General features: G+C 38.5%; 1 protein-coding gene and 1 long non-coding RNA gene across 3 annotated transcripts in view; one reads left to right on the forward strand and one right to left on the reverse strand.

Moving 5' to 3' along the window:
• ALPK1 (alpha kinase 1) overlaps window positions 1-10,777 on the forward strand; it is an 85,960-nt gene extending 75,183 nt beyond the window's left edge. For both annotated transcript variants that reach the window (XM_020802147.3, XM_073001798.2), the window contains exons 9-14: window positions 963-1,067; window positions 2,994-5,124; window positions 6,609-6,762; window positions 8,744-8,906; window positions 9,056-9,242; window positions 10,274-10,777. In XM_020802147.3, coding sequence (XP_020657806.3) covers window positions 963-1,067; window positions 2,994-5,124; window positions 6,609-6,762; window positions 8,744-8,906; window positions 9,056-9,242; window positions 10,274-10,473 — 2,940 coding nt within the window. In that variant the 3' untranslated portion in view covers window positions 10,474-10,777. The remainder of the gene's footprint in view (window positions 1-962; window positions 1,068-2,993; window positions 5,125-6,608; window positions 6,763-8,743; window positions 8,907-9,055; window positions 9,243-10,273) is intronic.
• LOC144583199 (uncharacterized) lies at window positions 10,526-26,066 on the reverse strand. Its single transcript, XR_013536864.1, has 2 exons — window positions 25,997-26,066; window positions 10,526-17,275 (listed from the first exon to the last, which is right to left on the reverse strand). It is a non-coding gene; the product is annotated as an uncharacterized LOC144583199 (long non-coding RNA).
• Window positions 26,067-26,586: the final 520 nt, after the last annotated feature.

Raw genomic sequence — 26,586 nt, forward strand, 5'->3', positions numbered from 1 at the left:
GGTCCGTTTGGAAGCCGCAAAACAGCTGTTTTGAGGCTTCAAAACGGCGGGGGCAACCCGAAATGGCCCCGCGCAGCGTTTTCGCGCCCTCGGCAAGCGAGGGGAGGGCGCGAAAATGGCTGCCCGGGGCCAGGAAACTTCTCTAAGTGGGAAGTTTAGGGCCGATTTGGAACGCATTAAATGAAGTTTAATGCATTCCAATGGCTTTTTACTTCCCGCTTAGCGAAGATTTCATATAGCGAAGGTTAATCCGGAACGGATTAACCTCGCTATACGAGGCACCACTGTACTGTCTTGCATTAGCAGTTGCTGATCATTCATGGAGGATGAAGCTGATTCATAGCAGTTCAAGATTGGTTCATTATAGTTAGCTTGGGTATGTACAGTGGTGTAGGTGATTGACCCAGGTATCATAATATTTGTTTCTCATTCTCCTTCCCTCTGTGTGTGTGTGTCTGTCTGTCTGTCTGCCTCTGTGTGTGTGTATTTTTAATAGAAGGGCTGAATAAAAAGATCTGGCAAACAAAATCGATCTATGTATTTGCGAAGGCTTTCACAGCCGGGATTTAATGGTTGTTGTGGGTTTTTCGGGCTCTTTGGCCATGTTCTGAAGGTTGTTCTTCCTAACATTTCGCCAGTCTCTGTGGCCGGCATCTTCAGAGGACAGCACTCTGTGCTCTGGTGTAGTTGGCTTGGGAGTGGAGTATTTATGGCTGTAAGATGGGCTTTTTTTCTATAGATGGGTGATTAGTGTGTCTTGTTGTGAGTTTATTGTTGTGATAAAGAGGAGAGATCATCTGTCACTGTGGTTGATGGGTGTCATTAGCACAAAAGACCAGCTAATGACACAGAGACTGGTGAAACGTTAGAAAGAACAACCTTCAGAACACGGACAAAGAGCCCGAAAAACCCACAGCAACCACAAAATCTATCTAAATGTATGCTTTCTTCTCATTCAACAGCACCTTCTGAAAGAGTTTGATCATCGTCTGCTTTCAGCCGCAGAAGCCTGCAAGCTGGCAGCAGCCTTCTGCCAGTTTACATCTTTGTTTGTGCTCACGGCAATGGTAAGTGCAGAATTCAGGGATAATGAATTTCCCCCACCCCCCAGTCCTGAAAATTCTTTGCGATGACTTTCTGCTGCACTGTACTGCTGCATAATCTATATCCTGGATTCAGATGCAATATGCAAAATGGGAATCTACATTTTACCATATTGGATCTGCTCATTTGGAGCCGCTGCTTCCTATAAGCTATGTGTGTTGTGTGTCATGAATGCCCCAAAGTTATATTAATATTGTTTGAACTTATATTGCAATAAGAGTAGTAGCTAAAGGGTGCTAAATACTTGATTTCTTTTTTTTTTCTTCTGGAGAGGATGAATCTTTGAGGGGGCAAAGGGTTCTATGTCTCTGGATTTGACAACAAAGGTTTCAAAAAGTGTGCTTGTCATCTCCTGGCCCCAACCTTAATTTTACCCAGTTCCAGGAGCAAATAAATACTGGAGATAAAATATGCTTTGCAAGTTTCTGTATAGATAGGAACCGTTTCTGTGATTCCCTGAATCCGTTCTGCTTGTTCTCCAGTTTATTTGTTTATTTTTATACCACTTATCAAGCAAATTCACTTCTCTGGGTGGTGTATACAACAAAATGCAAAGAACATATGTATATTATAAAATCAACTGTAGAAAACCACTAAACTAACTGTAATTACACATAGCAGCATAGGCAGCAGAATGTTGTTGATGACGATAACAAAAACAACAGTTTCCTCGTTCAGCATTCTTCTTCTTACCTCCTCTGTCCCATTAACTGAGGAGGATCTTGCCAAAGGCTTTTCTAAAAAATTCTATTTTCAGGAGCTTCCTAAAGGTTCAAGGGAGGGCACCTGGCATATTCCCTGTCGGAGGGCATTCCACACAGAGCGGACTACCGCTAAGATGGCCCAGTTTCTGGATGATGTTTTACAGTTTGATTTCTGGATGATGTTTTACAGTACTTAGAAGCCGCATTCATTCCAGTGGGGCAATCTCTGGCTTGTGAAAAAGTTTGTGCAAAAGCTTAGTATGGGAACTTCAAAAGTTTACTTTTCGGAAAGCCAGAGAATGCTCCTTTGAAATGAACAAGGCTTCCAGCTGCACAGAGTACTAGATTCCATAAGCTCAGGAAATGTTCAACTGCTGTCACAATAAACTACTGCATTCCCAGAGCAGGCAAACAGAATGCAGTACTAGATCAAAGATCAAAGATTCAGTTAACCAATGCCAAATTCTAATTTTAACAATAGATGCAAACAGTATTAGATGTCAAAAACAAACCTGCTCAGAATTCCTTTAATGTAAAATAAGAATATTGAATTGGAGTGATATGTCTTGCAATGTTTTTTTCTTGTGTGTCTTTGTTTGTTTGTTTGTTTGATTATGATGATGTCATTCTAGGACTGAATCTATTGTTAGTCCAAACTAGAGTAGAATGGATAAGGTACTGTCTATCCTGGTGTGGTGGCCAGCAAAAAAGGCACTGTGCTATTCAGTTGCACAATCAGTTGTATGTCCAGTTGCACAATAAACCAGTGGAAGTGCTTTGTGGATAGCACTTCTGCCTCAACCCAGTCACAGCCACTGTGGACGCAACCTTGAGTTGTGCATGTGTAGTTGTGTAGCAGGATTTTGACCATTGAATGAAAGGACTTTGAAATTGACATTTAATGAAGTCCCATTGATTCAATGGATCTGCTCTAATTGAGTTTGTATTTAGCCCCTAAAGTATCTACTGTACGATATGTGATTTAATCATAATATTTGTACACTGCCTGGTATCTGAAAGGAGGAAAAGTGGTTAAAATGCTTTAATGAAATAACCAAATTATTTGTGTACCCTAAGATTGCTGGTATAAATAACTAAAGAGCATTGGAAAATCAGTTTTCCACTGGCATGAATTCAAATTTGAGTATGAAAAAATCATTCGTTTCTGTTATACTTGATTTGCAGAATATCCGAGGAACATGTTTGCTATCTTACAGTTGTTCGAGTGCATGCCCTTCAGAAAAGGAGATGTTTTATTTGTCTGAGGCAAAGAAATCCTTTGAAATTGGTCTTCTCACTAAGAACAACAAAGAACCGGTCACCAGCAAACAAGAACTCCACAGTTTTGTCAAAGCAGCGTTCTGCCTTTCAAAGGTACATCAGCGACTCTATGGAGAGAGTGAGAGGCTTAGTCAGGTTAACCAGTTCTGCCAGGAAGCCTTGGAGAAGTTGTATGCTTATAGCCATTCATCAGATAATGAACAGCAAGACAAAGGACAACTTGCCAAGGATATTATGAGCCTGGTCATGTCTGCTAAGGAGCAGTTGCATGTGCAGAGTTTCCCTAATTCAGACACTATGTCTTACATTCCAGATGGCTACAAAACAGATGTCAACAAACCGATTGTGAATGGTGAAATGAGCTTTGAAAAGGTCCTCAAAATGCATTCCCAGCATCATGAAGCAGTCTGTGATGTTTTTGAAAGTACTTGCAGGAGCCACAAAGTTAATTCGCAAGAAGAAGGCAAAAGAGGAGCCTGTATAACCACTTTGAAAACTGAAACCAGAAATGTGGACACCATGTGCATGACTGAAGAAAGATCACACTGTGGAAGTGATGCTGCAAAAAACATAGTATCACAAAAGTTGCTGAAATGTTATGGGGTTCGTAAGGGGCAAATACAAAATAAATTATCCCATGATGCTGCAGTGGATGTTTCCCTTGGGGAAGAGACAGAAAGTGAGGCTTCAGAAAGAAATCAGAACAGGGCTGATGATGTTTTAAATGGCTCTCAGAGTGGGAGTGAAGTTTCTAGTTCATTAAGATCATGGAGCAAATTTTCCAGATCAAATTTATTTACTAGTTGGGAAGATATTGATTGCCATGAAGATGAACTGCCCCAAGATAAAGTACAAAACACAAAGGGCAGGCCAGATAAAGAGCAAGCTCGCTCTGCAGCCTTGAGTGGAGACGTCTCAAAAAATGTTCAAGGAAGTGATTTCTGCTGTTTTTCTTCCAAAATGCACCAGGTCTCTCTTCAGGAGACTCAGCATGACTGTACATCCCATTTAAAGCAGTCCTTCCAGTATAATGTAGCCTTGACGGATAGAGTAATGGACTTGGAACCAAATGTCAAGCATTTGGAGGGAGCAATAGATGTAGCAAAGCGAGCATACAAGGAAAACGGTGGCGCCAACTCAAGAAATAGTCATGATAATTTGAATTCCACAATGAGCCTCACTTCTGAACAAGATGCATTTGGAAATACCTTCTCTTCAGCAATTGATTCCAGAACTAAAGACAACACTGAGAACAGTGCAGCCATTTCTAAACCTACTCGGTATATCAGTAGGAATGAAAACCCAGCAGACCCTGAGTGGTGCAAAAGAATTGTAGAGCCGGTTTTAAAACAGAATTGTACACTGATTGATCAAGAAAGAGAAACAGTAGATACATCCAAAGATGCACAAATGATGCCACATCATCTTGATGCCAGAGCAACAGGTACTTCCATAGATAGCAACATGCCAAAACTGGAATATGATAATTACATACAAAATTGGATTAATAAATCAGTCACTACAATGTCTGAGGGATGCTCCTTTGAGATACCTGAGGTTGATCCCCAAGCAGAAACAGCAGAAGACTGGGAAATTGCTTCCAATATTGGACGACGGTCAGAAGATCACCGTGCCAAAACGTGCACGATACAAGATCAACAAAATCACCCCACAATTTCTCCTTCCAGAAGGGACAACAAGCTATATGCCAATCAATCCATTGATTGCACCACAACAGAAGAAGAGGAAGGTGAAAAGATAAGAAAAGTTCAGAGTTCAAGTTCTTCTCTGGAATCGTGGTACAACGCATCCAATTTTTCCAGCAGTTTTTCTGACCTGGAGGTTCCATCATTTTTGAATTCTAGTGGGAGCTCATTTGTCTTTATGCAAAGGATCAAAGAACAGAACCTAAAAGCTCGCATTCTGAATAATGATGAATATGACAGGCTTCTGTCAGGAGTAGAACATGATTGGTTAATGCAAAGAATGAAGAATATGGGGCTGTTTAAGCCAAACCTACTCCATCAAGCACATTGTAAGTAAAATTTTCTAAAACATACCTCTGTAATATCTGAGAGAGAAAGTGATGATTATGTAGTATCATTTCCTTGGTGATTGTTACAACCCCAAGCATTTGTCTGTTTTAATTCATTCATGTGCTACACTAAAGGAAACAAGTAAGCTAGCGTACATGATATTCAGGTTTAATTTTCCTCTTCCTGTATCATTTGTTTCAATAACAACTTCAGGGGAAAGATTAATGCCCTCCTCTTAATTTAATTTAATTTAAATATTTTTACTCCACCTTTCTCCTTAAAAAGCACCAAGGCTGTTTACATAATTAAAAGGCAATATTTAAAGCCGAATAGGGTAAGTATACAAATATTAAAAAGAATTAAACAAATGTATTAAAACGGTAAATAAAATCAATACTAAAAACATATTTTAGGGCAACAAGGCACAACAAGCCATTCAATAAGCCCCTTTCACCCAGCCAGGCACTAAAGGAAAGCCTGCTGTAAATACAATCCAGATTTTATCCCTGCCCCATCTGTGGCTTCTTTCAAAATGAAAAAAATGATGATGTGAGATACTGAGACAACTCCCTCATGTGGGGTTTGGTCCTTTTATACAGTGGCTTTTATATCTGTATACGTAAAAATGCAAGTACCCATTCCTGAGTTAATGACTGAGATAGGATTTGAATGCTGATCTCCCAGTTTTCCAAGCACTTGAGGTCAAGCCAAGGCATTTTGCTACTTGAGGCAAAGGACAAGATCCTTACAGCAGCATCACTTCCATTCACGAAAGCCAACTGGGTGGCAGCTCAGTAACGGATGCAATCCTGTTGTTTGGTGTAGTAAGCCGCCCCGAGTAGACATGGTCTAGAGGGGCGGGGTAAAAATCAAATAAATAAATAAATAAATAAATAAAATAAGTTGCTTTAGACTATACACATTGAATCAGGGGGATTTAATGAGTCAACTCCTATGTAGATTCCATTATGGGCTCACTCTAGTTGTGACTTTTATGGATTTTACCCAGTGCTTTCCACAATCAGAGGGAACTCTGCCTCCTGGTGCGGGCTAGTAATATGAGCAAGCATACATTTTGTGATGGGTCACTCTCCTCTATACCTCTTTGAATGTGTGGGGTTTGGTTTGGGTTTTTTATTTTATTTTATTTTATTTTTATTTTGTTTTGGCCATCTTAGGTCCTCTGCTAGCAACAGGAACCACCTTCCTTTGGGTATACAACATAGTTCGTATTGTAGGGCCTATCGTCTTGTAGTTTTCATTTGGAAGGAATATTTTCCCAGTCAGAAGCACTTCCCAACCAATGCAGCCTGTCTTGCCTTTCTTTTTATAGATGAAATGGATGGTAATATTACACTGACATCATGAATGCGACTTCTCACAGGTTAAACTGTGGAAACAAAATGTCAGAGGCTTTTTGTTTACTGGTACGGAACAGCCCCATTACTATGGGGGTTATCAAATCATTTGTCTTCTTTTTCAGCTGCTCTTCTTTTAATATACTCTAAGAAATCGGGCCTGTGGACAGCCCAGGAGACAGCAGTGTATACTGGAGATTACCTGAGTGTGGCAAAGAAAGGCAAGCAAAGGAACGCCTTTTGGATACATTTCCTGCATCAAGAAGAGACTCTGGGAAGGTACCACTCAAACTGGGATGGCATTTTGATCTGTTCCAGCCGAAATACGTTGTGGTATTTTAATTTGTAGTTCTGGATGGGACCAAAGCTTAATCGAAAAGCACAACCAGGGAGATTTTTGTCCCACCACCATTCAGAAGGAGCAGGTAGTAAGCAAAGAGGGAGATTCCCACCCAAGACCTTAACAATTTGAACAAGGATGGTGCCTCACCCTACCACGGTTGGATAAACCCTACTCCTTGCTCAGACTGTAAATTAATTACATATAATAATTATATATTTCTTATTTATTCCTGTCAGAGCCATCTGATTTTATGCCATTAAGTCAATTCTGACTTTCAGGGTTTTGTAGTACTCAGAAGTGGTTTACCATTTCCTTTTTCTGAGGGTACTCCAAGGCTGTGCAGCTTTGCTTAAGGCTGCACTGGCTTGTTCTTTCCCAATGGGGAAATCAAACTCCCAACCTCTGATTCCACAGCTTGATACCTAATTTATTCATTTAAACAACTGCAGTCAGTGGGAAATAGTCCTTCATCCAGATGTTCTGGCCTGTGGCTCCAAGAATCCCTTAACTTTGACCATGCTGGATGGGTTGATGGATGTTAAGCTGATGTTTCTCCATTCTAGGCTAGATAGAGCAATGATCCAACTGCCTCTATGGCAGCTTCCTCTGCAGTATCACCACTGGAATGTCCCTTATTATTACCTCCCTTTCAAATCGACTGCCGTCCTTATTTTTCTCTTAATTAAAACTGGGACCCAGCCTTTCTGTCATGGCTCTGGTGTGCCTTCCCTGCACCAGCCTGCTCTGCCATATCTTGGGGTCCATTTCTCTTGGTTCCATCTGGATTTCTTATTAGCATTATAACATTATTTAAGAATATAAAATCTCTGAGATACTCAGTGTGGTATAGTGAAGAGTGTAATGGACTAAGGCTCAGGAGACCTGGGTTTGAATCCCAGCTCTGCCATGGAAACTCTGAGGAGACAGAACTGGTAAAAGCACTCCTTGAAGCCCTGTTAGGGTTGCTATAAGCCTGTAATTGTCCTGGCGCTCCCCAAGCAGCCTTTAAATAGCAAATTGTACTTCCTGAAGTTTCTGAGGGTAACTCTTGATTTTTTTTCCCTGAACATTTTTGAGGGTAAACTAGACAAATTAAAGAGGGTCTAGGGGTCTACAAGGAGAACTGCACTAGGGGCCATGGCAAGCAACAAGTGGTCCATAGACTCACATAACCCACCCCAATATAGCCAAAGGCCAGTGCTTTTAAGCTGCAGAAACTATGAAGTAAATTGCACTGAAATTAGTGGAAATTGCTGCTAAACAGATGTAACCAAGACTAATCTTGGTACCTGAATGATTTCTGTAGAATATATTAAAGGGCATGTTTAGTGATATCAAGAAGACTGTAACACAGTCAGAAATATCAGTGGATCCAAAATGCTATGGTTAGGCCACTGATCAGGACGAATTACAGGTGGCAAGTAACTTCCTTGTTATGACAGATTTACTTGATAATTTTTCTACCTTTTAAGGGCCTCCAGCATCCTGTCCACCAAGCTCAGAAACATTTTAAATTTTAAAAATAGATATTATTGGCCACTAGAGGATATAAGTTTGACCAAACTCCAGGAGGCAGTGGAAGACAGGAGGGCCTGGTGTGCTCTGGGCCATGGGGTCACGAAGAGTTGGACACGACTTAACGACTAAACAACAACAAAGAGAGGGTATAAGAGATTTTTATTCTCCAGCTATGATCCCCTATTTGTGCCAGAGATGAAAATCATGGGACCAGATGCAGCCCTCTAAAATCCAGGCATAGGAGTGCACAGTTCAAAATTTCTGGAGGTTGTCCACTCCTGCTATAGGTCTATAATGTTGTGCACCACTTTCAGTTCTATAGTGGGAGGATAGTTACTATGTTTCTCAAGTGAATAAACAAACAAAAACTCATTGTGCTGTTTGATCTGTTCTTCATAGATATGTTGGGAAAGAGTATAAAGATGAGAAGGAACTTCTTCACCATTTCAATGACGTGGAACGACAAATGACTGCCCAGTACTATGTGACAGAATTCAACAAAAGACTCTACGAGCACAAAATTCCAACACAAATCTTTTACATCCCATCCGTGATCCTTATGGTAAGCAACACAGAGAGCATTGCAAAGGGTTCAGCTGATGAAAGGAGGAGGCAGAAGATGAGAAATACTGTCCTCAGTCAAACCAGTGGACAGAGTATAAACAGTTTTAAACCCCTATATGCATCATAATCCTCTTTTTTTCTCTCTAGATACTAGAAGGCAGATCTATACAAGGATGTATAAGCGTGGAGCCCTACATTTTAGGAGAATTTGTGAAGTTATCCAATAACACCAAAGTAGTCAAACTGGAATACAAAGCCACAGAATATGGACTTGCTTACGGTCATTTCTGCTATGAGTTTTCCCAAGGCACGGATGTAGTAGTTGATTTACAAGGTTTGTATTTGTGGAAATTCAAGCAGCACAGTTCAGTGCAGGACAAATTTTTAGAAGAAAAACAAATCAAATGCAAAGTTAGAAATTGGAACTATAAATTTCTACGCACATTTTCTGTTTCAATACGTCAAACATCTCCCACCTTTCAGAAATATGAGAATTTCACTTTCCCAATGCAACTTTTAGAAAGCAGTTATTAAGACGTCTGCCATAAACTTACTGTCCCATTTTTATTGCAGTTAAAGTAATTGCAGGTTCTACTTCTTTGCTAACGTTTCAACAGCAGGGGAAAGACAGTAGGGAGCAGAATTTAATATCTCTCTCTCTCTCTCATGCATGTGCACACTCACTGAGACATTAAACTGTGGGCTTCATACTTCTTTCCTTGTGCTGATACAATGACAAAGTAGCCCTCCCCATTCGAGTTAAACTAGGTTTAATTTTTTTAGGGGGGCATTGCATTTGTTTTGTTTTTTTCCTTTGGGGGGGCATTGGTGTTGAAGTGAGTAATTCTCTAGCCTAAATCTAATCACTAGCCCTGCTAGAGCAGTCCCACTGCATCAATTGTAGCATGGTGAATCAATAGTTAAGATGACAAGTCAACACTTATGTAAATTCCATTGGTACTCTAGCTGGGTCCCTTCTCAGGAGAAAGGCAGCCTATAAATAAAACAAAGAATAATAAATAATTGAAATTACATGTTGGATCCCAACCTTTATACTTAGCACGGTTGTATCTGGTTCAGTTAGACTACCAACAGAATGGACACAGCTGGTGGAAGGAACTCTTCTGCAGCTCCTGCATATTCCCCCAGATCTGGTCTAATAAACTTGAAGCACTCTCATGAGCAGTTGCAGAGGCAGGATGGGTAAGAGGGAAGGGGAAGGAAAGGCATTCTCTGATGTGCAAGTAGAAACCTGCTGAGACAACACTGGATGGAACCCATTATATTTATAGGAAATTATAAGAGTAATTCTGTGCAATTTTCTAAACTCAAGACAGTAACTCTTGTTTCTTTTCCTCTTAACAGGTTGGGTGACCGGTAATGGAAAAGGACTCATTTACCTAACTGACCCCCAGATCCATTCTGTTTCCCAGAACAAAGTATCCTGCCTTACAAACTTTGGAAAGAAAGGGATTTACTATTTCTTCAACAATCAACATATAGAATGCAATGAAATCTGCCACCATCTTTCTCTATCAAGACCATTGATAGAAAAACCAAATTGACCTTGGGTCACTTTCTTAAGGCCTTATCCCAACAGACACTTTTTTTTAAAAAAAAGCGAATTTTTATATTTTCTGTATCTGATCCATATTGGATTGGTATCTAATCCAACTATGCTGTGTCATTCATATTGTAACAACTTGTTCGTAATCTTAGAAGTATCAGTGTTCACTGTTCTTTTAGTAGGGATGAGGTACTTCCTGCAGGAAATGATTCTAAATGCTGCTGTCCTCTGTAATTCTTCTATGGATATTGCTTTCTACAACAGGTAGTTCTTCAAAATAAAAATATATCAGTGTAAAAATATGAGAAAGCAGTAAAGATCCTCATTTGCTTAACTTTGACCTTCTAACCCCCTGTCCAATTAAAATAGTGTAAGCAAGGCTGGCCTCACCATGAGGAGATTACCTCATGAAGGTACTGGAGGAAGCAGCAGAGAGATGTTGCAGGAAAACAGAGTTGAAGGTGCTATGAAGTCTGTCCTGCACTGCTTAGTCCTGAAATGTGGTGGATGTCTCTGGCCCACCGGCAGTGCGGTAAGAGTCAGCTATCTCTTGTGGAAGAACAGCATTTTCTCCTTCATATCAGCCAGCAAAATAGCTTGAACTGTTGCTGAGTGTTAAATAAGAGCAGGGATACGCATACTAGCTTACCTTCTGTGACCCCATCCTACTCACCATAGATGTTGTTAGTGAAAGTCTAAACTACTCACATAGACATTATATGTAGTTTAGAAACGAGTCAGAAGATTCCCAGAAGGCTGCTTACACTCCCTGATGTCATCTGGCCTGTGGAAATGTGAGGGTCAAATAGTCATTCACCCAAATAAGGTTTCCTATCACTGATACAAGATAGTATTTATATAGCTTTAGGCACTTTAGGGGATGTGGTGGCGCTGTGGGCTAAACCGCAGAAGCCTGTGCTGCAGGGTCAGAAGACCAGCAGTCATAAGATCGAATCCACGCGACGGAGTGAGCTCCCGTCGCTTTGTCCCAGCTCCTCACCAACCTAGCAGTTCGAAAGCATGCAAATGCGAGTAGATAAATAGGTACCACCTTGATGGGAAGGTAAAACGGCATTCCCTAGTCACGCTGGCCACGTGGCAATGGAAACTCTTTGGACAAGTGCTGGCTCTGCGGCTTGGAAACAGGATGAGCACCGCCCCCTAGAGTCGGACACGACTGGACTAAGAATGTCAAGGGGAACCTTTAGGCACTGATAAATTTTTCAGATCATGGATCCAAATGGCTCAGGTCTATTTTGGAAATGCGAGAGGTGGGAACATCCTTGCCCCCATGTGATGGGAGTGTAGCTATGTTAAGAATTATTGGGAAAATACTTTGTAGGATGTAGTGAGAACCAGTGTGGTACAGTGGATAGAGTGCTGGGCTGGGACTTAGGAGTCCTAGGTTCAAATCCATGCTAGCCCTGGAAACCCACTTGGGGGCAGTTAGTGGTAAATCACTCCATGAACATCTCACATATCTCAAAAACCCAGTTTGGCTCGCCATTAATTCAGAAACAGCCTGATGGCACAAAACAACAAACTTTTATTGCCAATGAGAAAATAGTTTCTGTTCTTCTGGGATGTGGAAAATGAGAGAGGAACTGGTGTTTATGGATACTCGAAGTTTAGCAACAGCTCAGCTCACAAAGGAAAGTATGGAAGTCTTTGGAAACTTGAAGAATTTTGAAGCTTATGAACAAATGTTTCTATGCTATAAACATACGTGGGAAGGAAGGATGTATTCTACAGAACTCAAGTAAACACTCCCTAAATAGACTCCATTTATCCAGTGCTGGAAGTAGAACAATCTAGGAGATTTCTAAACTTTGGTGTAATGGTGCCCCAAAAAATAAATGAGGAAACAAAAATGCCATCAGATACCAGGCTATTTTGTCAACAAACTCCCTCCACCATCATTATCACCTGAACAATTTTTCTTGTTCCAGTATCCGTTATTAAATCTCTCTCTTTCATAGAATCGAAGGAAAGAGGCAGCTTCTGCTCTGCTACTCTGGCTATTACCATGTTATTCCCTCCCCTTCTGTGAATCAAATGGGGGGGAGGCATCCTTACTCACTGCTATATGGTGCTTTCAGTCCATTCCCAGTTTGACACTTGTCTTCTTTGAATGTTTTTGTGGTACACATGCTGTCCAGAGGTGTCAACAGTGCTTGCCCCGGGTAAAAGCAGCTGTTGCTTTCCCCCTCCGCTCTTTTCCCCCCCACAATTTATGAAGCCATCGTTTGTGTCTTTAGATCAAAGCTTGTGATTCTTAAATGTGACCTCTTTGGACTTTTTTCAGCTATCACCAGGAAAATGGGGGGGTGAAAACAACAGAATTCTACCACAGCCTCTTCCCAGATATCCATTGGGGGATTTTCTTACGTCACAAATTCCAGTGCTTGGTTCTGGAACATTCTCTTGCACAAGACCTATGGCAACGAATGGGAGTGATACAAAAATAATACCCCTTGCCTAGTTTCCGCCCTTTTCAGTGGGGTTTGCACAGGAAGATTTTCCAGTGAATTGTGCCCCTAGAACCCTTCCCCATTAAAAGTAACTACTTGTGACACTTTCCCGATGTTAAACAACGGGATCTTTGCTACAGAGGAGACATCTGTTTTATACCACCCTGTCATTTGGATTTCTTTTGAGCAGCTCTGAAGGCCATTTCACGTGACCCTGGATGCCTGCCAATATGTGAGCTGATAATTTGCACACTGAGTTTGCGCAGCTGAATGGTTGCATGATTGCTTTCACCATGCATTCAATTTGCTTCCCACCCCCATCGCATCTCTGTTTTGCCACTGTTAAAGCTTTGAGGGGTAATAAAACATTAATACAGACATATGTTAAGATAAAGGAGGAATAAGATCAAAAATGTTGCAATTCCAAAATGTTTGAATAAGGTTCAATGTTTGAATAAACCTGGCAAACATATTGACTACTTCATACAGCAATATGAGCAATATGATACGAATCACAATGGGTGAATCAGTTCTGAATATTATTTTATTTAAATGACTATTAATAATTGGAAAACCTTAGAAGTTGTTTATGTTATCCTTTGTAAAGTTTACTGAGGTATCATATGTGAAGAATTGCAATCATATGTGAACAGTACAATATAAATACCCCATGTTCTTACAACATTAGGCATGTTGGGGTGGCCTTCACACTCTTTACAACCAAGAGGTTTCCAGCATTTGGTCTTTTTTAAAATGCACTTCTACACCTCATTACTGAGTAGAAATAATGGTAACATTTGCTTCATGATGTAGGATACTGATTGCTGACTCTTCTTAAATATGCAGTGACCATAACTATACCTAGTAAGTACCTCCTATATCAGTCAGTCCAAATGGAGACACACACATCCACGAGACCCAAATTATGCTACAGGACCTCAGGTTCCCCATTCAGATAGATGTATCTAATGGGGCAGAAGTTCTGCAGACATTTGTGCCCAGCCTCTAGACCAGCAATTCTCAATGGAACTCATATGCCCCCCACAGAGGGCACTGGCATTTTGGAAGGGGGCCACAGACTTCACACACCATCCTATAAGGTTTGTTGTTGAATTATCCAATCCAGATTCGACCTCTGTTTCTTCCATATTCTGTTTAGGGCCGTGGCCAAAATAAGGTTGAGAATGGCTGCTCTAAGCAAAACATTTCAGAGTGACTACAGGGAGTCGCCCTTCACATTTCGAGCAGAGCAACACCACAATGGACATTTCATATCCCATTTGGCATTCATAATCAGCAATTTGAACTGAGAAAAGGAGACATCAAAAATAATACAGTAAGACTAAGTTGCTGGTGCCAAAACAGAAAGTGAGAGACAGCTGAGCAGCTCCCCTAAATCCCAAACCCCCTGGATATTCCAGGCGGGCTCCGACAGTTCTCAAGCAAATATAGATACTCCACTCTACCAGATATTTCACAGAGCTGCTAGGCAAATAGAAAGACTTGTGCCATCATTTAGATAGCCTTTTAATGTTCTGGAATATTTTTCTTTTCCTTTGTTTTCTCAGCTTAATTTACTAAACTTTACCAAAAAATACTATTACACTGTTAGCATTGTATATATCTCCAATTGTGGAAGGATGGTTGTTATATGGGCTTTGAGTGCATAGGTCAGACAATTGGGACACTGTGTCGCTTTCTTCTGGCCATAGAAATCTGCATTTTGCACCTCATTTACAGGAATTTTAAAAAATAATAACAGCAATCCACAGATAATGTCATAGACATGGGGATGGAACAAGTCAGAATGCCTTTTAAAGGGCACAGAGTGGGTCTTCCCAAACCTGTATGCCCCCCTCATTCAGGTACAAATTGGGGGAGGTCTACAAACCCCAGTTAAGACCATCACCATACTGGACCATATTGATTTCTATTACGTACATTTCACATTCCCTTCCATGGATGTATAAAGGTCTATCTGTTGTTGTTGTTTAGTTGTTAAGTCGCATCGGTCTCTTCGTGACCCCATGGACCAAAGCATGCCAGGCCCTCCTGTCTTCCACTGCCTTCCAGAGTTTGGTCAAATTCATGTTGATAGATTCGGATGTTCAACCATCTCGTCCTCTGCCATCCCCTTCTCCTCTTGCCTTCACACTTTCCCAACATCAGGGGCTTTTCCAGGGAGTCTTCTCTTCTCATCAGATGGCCAAAGTATTGGAGCTTAAGCTTCAGAATCTGTCCTTCCAGTGAGCACTCAAGGTTGATTTCCTTAAGAATGGATAGGTTTGCTCTCCTTGCAATCCAGGGGACTCTCAAGAGTCTCTTCCAGCACCACAATTCAAAGCATAAATTCTTTGGCAGTCAGCCTTCTTTATGGTCCAGCTCTCAGTTCCATACATCCCTACTGGAAAAACCATAGCTTTGACTATGTGGACCTTTGTCGGCAAGGTGAGGTCTCTGTTTTTTAAGATGCTGTCTAGGTTTGTCATCACTTTCCTCCCAAGAAGCAGGCGTCTTTTAATTTCGTGGCTGTTTTCACCATCTGCAATGATCATGGAGCCCAAGAAAGTAAAATCTGTCACTGTCTTTTAAATGTCTATCTAGTGAGCCTATAATTCATAAACCAAATGCTCTTGCATAGCTACACAAATGGTGTAACATTTGGAGACCAATTGCCTCAGGTTAAGAAGTCACCATAGACATTATCAGTTGAATGCTGAATCACATAGCTCAATATGCAACAGGTAATGCTTATGGGGATTTCTTATCTTGAGTCAGTTTACCTCCAAGTTATGCCATTTGTGTTATATCTGGATAACTACAGTAGGTGAGAGTATTTTGGCCATAGCATTTGAAGAATTAAGCTTTAGTCCTCAAAATCATACACAAATAAAATATTTTAGCCAAGTTTTGGTCCTAATTCAAATAAGAAAAAAATCACTGAATTGTGAAATGTTGTTTATTTCAATTCAGAGTAAATTATTTTTGGTAGTTTTAGGTGCAAGTCTGAAAGAGAACCAGTGGCCAACTGAGGGGCTGTTGAATGGAAGTTTTTAGGGGGGAAAGGAAAGGCACTGGGGGACGTTCGCTCTGTCACTGGAGCTTTCCACCTCTCCCTGCTATACCTGTGGAAAACAGTCCAAGAACATCAATTTTGCCAGTTTTTTTCCACAAGTAGCGGGAAAGGGAAATAAAGCAGGACATTCTGAGTATGGCCAAGGGCCTGGAGTGTTTTCTAGATGAAGAGCACTCCTTGATGTTCAAAGCTGCATTTTTTTAAAAGCAGATCTGAAATCTCTTGTTATGTAAGTGAAGTGAGGAACAACACTGGACACTTTTTTAATGCCACTTTGGAGACTCCCACAGCAACACAGCTGTGACCCTGATGGCTATGGAATTCTGGAAATTGTCAGCCAAAGAAGAAGACGTGTTTCTTATAAAAACTATGGAATGCTTCACGAACTTGTCTATCATCTTTACATAAGCGTGAGAAACTGGAAAGAGCGCTTTCTGATCTGAACCACTTTTTGTCTCTTTCCTTCAGCTGATGATGAGGAAGAGATGGCAAATTGAAAATTAAATCACACAGCTTTCTTTTTTTTAAAGGCATTTGCTATTTCAGGACTGTTTGATTTGATCAGTAAAATTTCATGAAGGACACATCCCTATTACAAAGTTAAGCTCAACTCCTCCCCCCTCGCTGCCCCATCAGCTTTTGTTTCTGAAACTGCAGGGAGTTTCAGACCTTGTGTAGCTGCTTCTTCATGCTGCCATTGTTCTCTCCATAATATTTGTGCCGTATTGTTTGAGTAAACAAATGCTCTGTCACAGTCCGGATTGAAGGAAGAAATTAGTTGTAAGAAAGAGAAAACTGGAAAGGGAGAGAGCGTGAGGGGAGGGGAAAATTAAATCTCTTTATTCTGGTGGGTAAAACCTTCAGGGCTGGGGAAGCTTTGCAGCTGTGTAAGGGAAAAATGCATTCAAAAATAGATATATAATGCTGGTGTGAATAATCCTTTTCTAGAGCCCTGCTTGCAGCCTGCTTCAGCTTTGTCAGGTGAACTTGAACTGGGCCATCAGCTTTGCTTTCTTTTCCCACTGCACACTGTCTATCACCCGAGGGCATTCGGCATCTTGACTGTTTTAGAAAGAGAGCAAACAATCTGACAATGAACCCAGAGTCACTTTCTCATAGAAAAGTAAAATCAGCATGTGACGGTACACTCAGCTCCAGGGTTTCGCAGATTAGAACGATACATGACAGCTCACGTGTCCTTGGGAAGATTATGTCAGTTATCTTGTTCCACAGCCAAGAAAAGTGATGCCTTCCTATATTCAAAACATAAAAACAAACAGCAATACTAGATTTAACCAAGTACTGTGGTGCCTTGCTAAACAGTAACCCCGCATGACAGTTTTTTCGCTAGACGTTGACTTTTTGCGATCGCTATAGCGATTCGCAAAACAGTGATTCCTATGAAGGAATTTTGCTGGAGAATGTTTGGTCCCTGTTTCACAAACCGATTTTCGCTAGACGACAATTTTGACAGCTTCCTCCGCGCTCACAAAACAGATGTTTTCAGGACCTAAGCTTCGCAAGACAGCGATTTAAACAGCTGATAGGTGGTTCGCAAAGCAGCTTTCCTATGGCCGATCTTCACTAGACAGTGACGATACATCCCCATTGGAACGTATTAAACAGGTTTCAATGCATTCCAGTGGGGAAATGCTTTTCACTAGACAATGATTTTTCTAAACAGCGATTTCAGTGGAACGGATTATCATCCTCTAGCGAGGCACCACTGTATCTAGTGTTTCATCTACAGAAGTTTTCTGGTACTAAGCAACTGTCATTAAACTAAAATAAGAGGTAGGTAAACTTTTTTTCCATTCATATTTTAAAAAGCATATGCATTTCTTCTTGTTTGAGGAAGAAAAATGAAATTTTAAGGATTTGGATTCAGGAGAACTAAAACTCACAGGCTTATCCATCTAAACCTAGAGCATGGACTGCTGCTCAAATTCTAAAACTCTGGCTTTGATTCCCTGAGTATCCAGCCATGTTAGTGATGAACTGGAGTTGCTACCTTTTTTTCTGAGAGGCTTGCCATCTTTAACCCCTAAATGGCTGGCACAGTATTCCATTCTGAGAACAATGACACCTCTTGAATGTGGATGGTGACCCCAAACCCTGAAGCCCTTAGTGGATAGAAGAGCAACATCAGAATTTAAACCAACCTTGAAAGAAATAACCGCCTCTACTATCACTTGTCCTATTCCCAGTTTGAGCTGGTCTCAGAGCTTTCAAAACCAATTCAGTCTTCACTGCTTTCATTACCTGGAGAACAGTTTGTCTGAAGAGGACAAAATCTATCTATATACTGTATACAACTTATCTACATAACTGAAAACTTTGTTTTCCCAGAGTTCTGGATTACACAAAGAATTTTCATGCATAGCGGTTGCTCTTCCATTTTTGTTCCCCACACAGAGAAAATTCTATGAGAAACAGATTATCCGTATGGATGGGACATACAGTATATGACAGGAGTGAGTTCACCGTCTCACATTTCATAAATATTTTAGTATATCCAGGGCTTGAAAAATTTTAGAATGTCTCACCAGTCGATCAAAATTTTCACCAGTCAGCATGACCAGACTATAGCCTTGCAATTTATGTTAACAAATTTAAACTAGGAACTTGTTCACTTTTATTTCTACATAACAATGCGTACAAACCCAAAATAAATTGTATTACATACACGGGAATGACTGATTTATACCCTCAGACTTGGGTTGCTTTATTAGCTGCATGCCTGTGCGGTCATGAAGCTTGTATTTTGAATGCCTTTCTTTTGAATGTCTCCAGCAAAAATAAAACTGAAAGCAAAAGCACCCAGCCTCTTAAGGAGCCACACTTCCCCACCCCCACCCCAGAGTGTGTCCTCATTCCATTGGAATTGGGAAAAGGGAATCTCCATATTCTCCAGCATGGGACTACTCTACCTTCTCCTGCAGAGCTATATCTCTATGTGCTACTTGAACTCTCTTCTCACAAGAGGGCAGTTTTCCTTTTGCAATGGGAGGGGGGAGGGGAGGACTGCAGGATTAAAGAGAGAAAGGGAGTGACAGGCTCATCGAGCAGCATTTCTCACTCATCACAGACATGTGGATGAGTGAATTTTTCAAGCCCTGAGTATATTTTCAAGCCTTTTTTTATTTGTTGGAATGTCACTCTCAAGAAGTCAGCTGCCAGTTTGACTCACTCCTCAAAATCCAAGTTGGTAAAAATTGGAACACCGAGGGAGGCCAAAAAGGGGACAACAAGGAATTGGGCCTTTATGGTAGTGGTCCCCAATCTTTGGAATAAGTTACACTGGGCTCCTTCCCTCCTCATAATCAGGAAATTAGTGAAAACAGAATTATACAAAGCTGCCTTCATTCAATAACTCAATAACTTCATTCAATAGCTCTGAATGCTGTTAACATTTTATTTTTTCTTGTTTTGTATTAATTTTAGATCTATATCAATTAACTGCCATATTGATTGTACTGTTATATTGGGTCATGTAGGGTTCTTAGTCTTAATTTGTAAACTGCCCGAGTTAGTGTTTTCACTAAAGGGACTGCATATAAATCAAGTACCCTCTGTTTAATCACTTTGGTTTCTAGGAAGAATTCTGGCTTGATTTGACCTAGTACCCCGTTTCCCCCAAAACAAGACCTAACCTGAAAATAAGTCCTAGTATGATTTTTCAGGATGCTTGTAATATAAGCCCTACCCGAAAAATAAGCCCCAGTTAAGTGAAACCCCACCCTCCACCATTTTGCAGCATTGTGCAGCAACCAGAAGAAGAGTACATGTCTGTATAATAGAACATCCCCTGAAAATAAGTCCTAATGTATTTTTGGAGCAGAAATTAATATAAGACCCTGTCTTATTTCCAGGGAAACACGGTATTCACATATGTGTTTCTAGCCATTCATGGTGCCGATAAAGCTCTCTTTCATAAATAAATTGCTTTAGGGGAAATCTGTCAATTTTTTAGTTCATATCTGACCTTTAAAATTACTGTCCAGGAGTAGATTTTTGAATCAAAGACACATAAAAGTGCACATTAGAATGCAAAGTTGCTGAAAGATTGACGACACAACCAACTGAAGACGATAGGATGGACGAGGTTACAAGGCTTATAAAAGATCTGTCTTGTAAAATGTCTGAAGGCTTTGACAAAACAGAGCAAAGATCTAAGTCCATCGAAAGAAGCATCACTAAGCTTCAAGATCAAATTTCAGGGGTGTCACAGGAGTTAAAGGACATGAAGAGCAAAATTAGGGACCTTGGTGATACAGTTCAAGGAAATAAAGAAGAAATTGTGTCCATGGCTCAGCAAATTTCTGATACCAATAAAAAGCTTATATTTATGGATGATAACCTCAGAAGGTCTAATATTAAAATAATGAACTTCCAAGTGCAACAGGGCCGAGATCTCAGAAAGGAGATAATGGCTTGGATAAACTCTATAATGGACACGCAGCATCTGATTGAAACAGATATAGAAAAGGCATATTTCCTGGGAAATCCAAGTAGTCTCGGTATTAGACCAGTGGTTGTGAAGTTTTTGAATCATACAAAGAAAGAACAATTTTTAAAAGCAATCAGACAAAAACAAGACCAGCTGGTTTATAGGGACAGAAAAATTCAGATTTTCCAGGATTTTTGTAAAGAGACTGCGAAATGGCGAGGATCTATGCAGCCGGTTACAGCAATTCTGAGGAAAAATAACATCAGATATCATTGGGGCTACCCAATTTTTTTGAAAATCTGGAAAGACAAGATTTTGTTTAAAATCCACTCCTGCGAGCAAGGTTTACAACTGCTGAAAGATTGGAACATTTATGAAGGAGAAAGTCAGGAGTTAATTCCAACCACAAGCAAAGAACTAGAAGGCTGAACCAGAAGGAAGAAGATGGACCAGTTTTTTCTTATATTTTTTTATTATTCTATCTTATTTTTTATATCTTTTATTTTTTTTCCTTTATCTTTCTCCTAATAAAATCTTTCTTATATATATGTATGTGTGTGCATATATATATACATATATATGTTTCTCTCCTCCCCTCTTTCCCCTCTTCTAATTTTTGAGGTTCTTTTTTGTTGTTTTTAAAATAGCTTTATAGAATAATACCATTTATTTATTTTACTCTTGTTCTAATCATACTAAACACACTAAATTTAGATAGTAAAAGGGGTAACAAAATTAAAATTACTAAAAACTAAATATAAACTCTTTAAAGGATTCCAGTAAGGGGAAGGGGGGAAGGAGAAGGGTATTCTTATTCTTATTTTTATTTTGTTACTATTGTAGTATTAAACATTAAGTAGAAATGCAAAAGTTAAATGAAAAGATCAGAGGCAAGGCTCCGGTCATGGTTCCGCCGGACGATGGTGGCGTCTCCCCCCCACCTTTTGCTCATGCCAGTGGTCATGGCATGGGACCATGGTGGAGAGGATACGAATGTATATGTTCACAAAATTGGTGAAAATCAATTATGGGGTGTTGTTTTGTCTGTTTTATGTTGTTGGTGGGAGGTAAGGTTACACACGGGACCTATTGGAAAGAAAACTTTTGAACACATATGGGTAGAAAAATAAGACTTGCAACTTTAAACGTTAAAGGCCTCGGATCAACAGTGAAAAGAAGAAGAATAGAAGCATTGTTGAGGAAAAACAAGCTGGATATCGTCTTTCTACAAGAGACTCATCAATCAGAAAAAGGAATCAATGAGTTAAAGATGAACAATATCGACATTTATGAAAAAAAATTTGGAACTTCTAAATCTAGGGGTGTAGCAATTATAATTTTCAAAAACTGCGAATTTAAAGTAGAAAAGGTAGTAAAAGATTGTAATGGTAGATTTATAATAATGCAAGGTAAAATGGGGTTGGAAGAATATACTTTGGTAAATATGTACACACCTAATAATAAACAAGGTGAATTTTATGATTTGGTTTTTAAAGAAATGGAAAAGGTAAAGAAAGGTTATGTTATTATGGCAGGAGATTTCAATATGGTTATGGATAAGATAAAAGACAAAACTGCATACAGTCGGAATGATATTTATCATAGAAACACAATATTAAGTAAAAAGATAAAAAATAACCATTTGAAGGATATTTGGAGAGAAATGAAAGGTGATGAAAAAAGATATACTTATTTTTCAGTTGTGCACAATACTTACTCTAGAATAGATTATATATTTACATCTCAGGATTTAATTTCTAAGATTGTTGATATTGAAATAAACCCTATTAAAATAACAGATCATGCATTGATGTTAATAGAGATTGAAATAAAGAAAGATTATAAAGACTCCAAAAGATGGAGAATTGATAATAATATTCTGCAGCATCCAGAAATAATAGAAAAGATAAAGAAGGAATGGCTAGAATTATGGACAATAAATGAAACAGGAGGTGCTAAGCCAGGCCTGTTGTGGGACACAATGAAAGCAATCACAAGAGGAATAATGATAAGAGAATCGTGTAAATTAAAAAAAATTAAGGAGGGACATGTGAAAAAAATAGAAGAAGATTTGAAAAACTTAGAAAATAGATTTTTTACAGAAAGAGATAGAAGAATATTAATAGAAATTCAGGCCAAGAGAAAGGAATTAGATAATATAGAAATAGAGAAAGTTCAAAGAGATTTGATGTATTTAAAGAGACATTTTTTTGAATTTAATAACAAAAACTCAAAATTGTTAGCTAAAATGTGTAAAAATAAAAGAGCAAAAAATTCAATAGGGATAATTAAAGATCAAACAGGTAAAAATTGTAATATAATGAAAGAAAAATTGAAGATTTTTCATGAATTTTTTCAGAAACTATACAAAGGAAATAACATAAAGAAAGAATGTATAGAAAAATATATAAACGATAATTTAAAAACTAAATTATCAGAAAATGATAAAAGAATATTAGAAGAAGAGATCAAGGAGCAAGAGATTGCTGAAGTCATAAATAAATTAAAAAATGGTAAAACACCAGGTCCTGACGGATTGGGTCCAGAATATTATAAACACTTTAGCACCATTTTAATACCTAAGTTAAAAATGATTTATAATAAGATAATGGAAGGAGAGACAATACCAGCTTCATGGAAGCATTCATTAACGATTCTCATTCTAAAACCCAATAAGGATCAAACAGATCCGGGATCCTATAGACCTATATCTTTAATAAACCAAGATGCTAAGATTTTTACCGCTATATTGGCAAATAGATTAAATAGATTTATAGCAAATTATATTAAAGAAGACCAATGTGGTTTCATTAAGGGTAGACAAATGGACAATTTAACTAGACGAGTTTTAAATATTATACATGAAATAGAAAAAGAAAAAATAAAAGCAATGATTTTATCATTGGATATATTTAAAGCCTTTGATTGTGTTGAATGGTCAACACTAAAACTTCTTCTAAGAGGTTGGGGATTTGGTAAAAAGTTTAGAGGTGTTATAGATCAATTATACTTAGATAATACTTCAGAAATAATAGTTAATGATGGTATAACGGAAAAGATCTTTCTAGGCCGAGGTACTAGACAAGGCTGCCCACTTTCACCAATATTGTTTTGCATGATTATAGAATTATTAGCTAACGCAATAAGAAATGATAAATTAATTAAAGGAACAGGTAAAAATGAAATGATTAAAATTAATTTGTTTGCTGATGATTCCTTACTGACTATTAAAAATCCATTAGAGAGTATGGAAAACATTAAAAACCATTTAGAAAAATTTGGGGAAATAACAGGTTTAAGGATTAATTGGCAAAAATCACAAATGATGATGTTTAACTATAATATACAGGAGCAAGACATGTTTGTGAATAAATATAGCGTTAAAATGTGTAATCTTATCAAATATTTAGGTATAAACATAATTAGAACAACTCAAAAATTAAAAGAGAAAAATTTTAATAAATTAAAAAATGAAATTAAAGATAAATTGCAAGAGTACGCCAAATTGAAACTATCATGGTTTGGGAGAATCGCTTTAATTAAGATGAAAATATTACCGAAGATCACTTTTTTATTTAGGATGCTCCCAATACGATTAGAAGAAGAGGATTTTAAATATTGGCAGGGATTAATTAATGGATTTTGTAATCAAGGCAAAAAATCTAGAATAAATAAAAGATATTGGTATAAGGCTCAAAAAAAAGGAGGTTTAGGTATGCCCAATGTTAAAAATTATTATATAGCAAATCAATTAAGAGTTATTGGAGATATTATATTCAATAAAGAAAAATTAATTTGGTGGGAGATGGAATCTTCAGAAATAAATGGAAATGCTGAAGGATACTTGTTTAATATACTAAAGAGAAGTTCAATAAATCAGATTAAAAACCCCTTTTTAAGAAACCTGTTAAATATTTGGAATAAATATAAAGAGAAGTTTTGTCCCTTAACTTCACCATTAAAACTAGTGACTGAGACAGAAAACTTTCCTACAAATTTAAAGGATTTAGTAGAATTATTTAAGAATAAAAGGGTTGCAAGATTGAAGGACTGGATGGGTAACATGAGATCGAAGGAGTTGATTATGTCTAAACTGCAATCTAATAAACTATCATGGTATAATCTTATTCAGTTAGACACCTGGACAAAGGATTGGTTGAAAACTAATGGTAAATGTAGAGAACTTACTAAGTACGAACAATTTCTGTCATCACATGAAGATATGCAAGATACAACTTTGAAAGGAATAGTAAGTAAAATATATAATATAATTTTGGAACAAGAGGAAAAAGAATGGGGAATAGAAGGTTTAAAATTAATTTGGGAAAACGATTTAAAAACAGATATTAAAATAGAGGATTGGACAAAAATGTGGAGGATGAGAGTGTTAAGATTAATGTCAACAAGAATAAAGGAAAATTTTTTTAAAATCTGTCTAAGGTGGTATTTGACTCCTGTAAAATTGAATATAATAAATCCAACATACTCCAAAGCATGTTGGAAATGTGATGAGGAAATTGGTACGTATTTTCATATGTGGTGGGAATGTAAAGTGGTTAAGAAATTTTGGGAATTGATTTTTAAGGAAATGTGTGATATATTTGGTAAAGATATTGATTTTAATGCCAAAATTGCTTTATTGTCAATTTTTGATAATACAGATCTGGACCATCACTCGAAAGAATTAATCACTAATTTTATGACAGGTGCTAGAATATTAATAGCTAGATTTTGGAAAGACAAGAATTATATTAAAATTGAAGACTGGTATTGTGAAGTATGGGACATTGCATTAAATGATAAATTGACTATGGAACTTAAAATAAAAAGAGGGGAAATAAGATGTAACAATTTCTATGATATTTGGGGTAAATTTGTGGAATTTGTGTTAGTGAAAGGAAGGGGGAAAGCCTCTAAAGAATACTCAATACAATTTTGGAGAGGTAATCTGTAAGAAAAAAATTATTATAGTAAATAGAGTCCCGTGGGTATGGGGTGCACATTAGAATTTAGTTTATAATAAGCACTATTACTTGTATTTTTTTGTATTTTTGTTATGTATGTGTTCTTTTGTGTATTTTTTTTTGTGTGTATAAAATAAAAAAAAATATTAAAAAAAAAAAAAAGAATGCAAAGTTGCTATATATTTTTAAATAGTCTATTCCACTGAATTTGTGTGAGTAAAGATGGACAAACCTTTATTGACCATTTACTGTATTGTCTTCCATTTAGGTGGGAGCACTAAGCAGGTGTTTACATTCCGATCCCCATCATTTACATTTCTGTATTCACATAATTTCACCACCACCACCACCCGCATCCTTAATGAGAAAAAGCTGTGTGAAACAGTTACAGAATGTCATTGGAATAACACTGAGTTGCCTGTCAACTAGGAAGACATCTTGGTAGCAGTGGGGGAGGGGTTGTCAGAGAAAGACAGACAGAGAAACCAACACTTGGCTCCAGTAGCCTACTAGTGTCCCTCTCCAAGCCAATATGTCAATGCCCTGTCAATCCCACTTACCCTTTGAATTGTGCACCACTTCATCTTTCAACGGAATAGTAAGTGCATTAGTATTTGCAGCACTGCTGTCTCTCCGCATGCATGAATCTAGGGTAACAATTAAAAGGGAAACTGTGTTAATTATTCATTTAGATGAACACGCCTAGAGGAGGTGGCAGGCTGACCTGCATTCCCCTTTGGATTAAACACTGCCAGAGTGTAATCAGCTATGAAGATGAAATCATCTTCTAGTGGTCCATCTGCAAGACCACAGCTGAATGGATGTTGGCTGAGCAGCAGTGAACTGTCAAGCATCTCAGCTGCTTGCCTTCAGCTTCCCTGCCCTTCGAGTCACTGCAAATGTTGCAAAGCAATAATGAGCAACCCAACGAAGTGGCGCTGTCATGACTGGGGACAGTGAAGGATATTCGCTCTCATGAATATGAGACAGGAGCAGGCAAAGCGTGACTCATTGGCTATATATCAACCACTTACCTCCACTTACCTTGCTGACCTCCCCCAATATGTTCAAACAAGTTTTTTTTTTAAAAAACTGTGCCTTCCTGAGGGACATGGAAGCAATTTTGCCAGGTTTGAGGGGGTGGGCTTAT

This window comes from Pogona vitticeps, chromosome 5, assembly GCF_051106095.1.
Source record: "Pogona vitticeps strain Pit_001003342236 chromosome 5, PviZW2.1, whole genome shotgun sequence".
Taxonomy (NCBI): domain Eukaryota; kingdom Metazoa; phylum Chordata; class Lepidosauria; order Squamata; family Agamidae; genus Pogona; species Pogona vitticeps.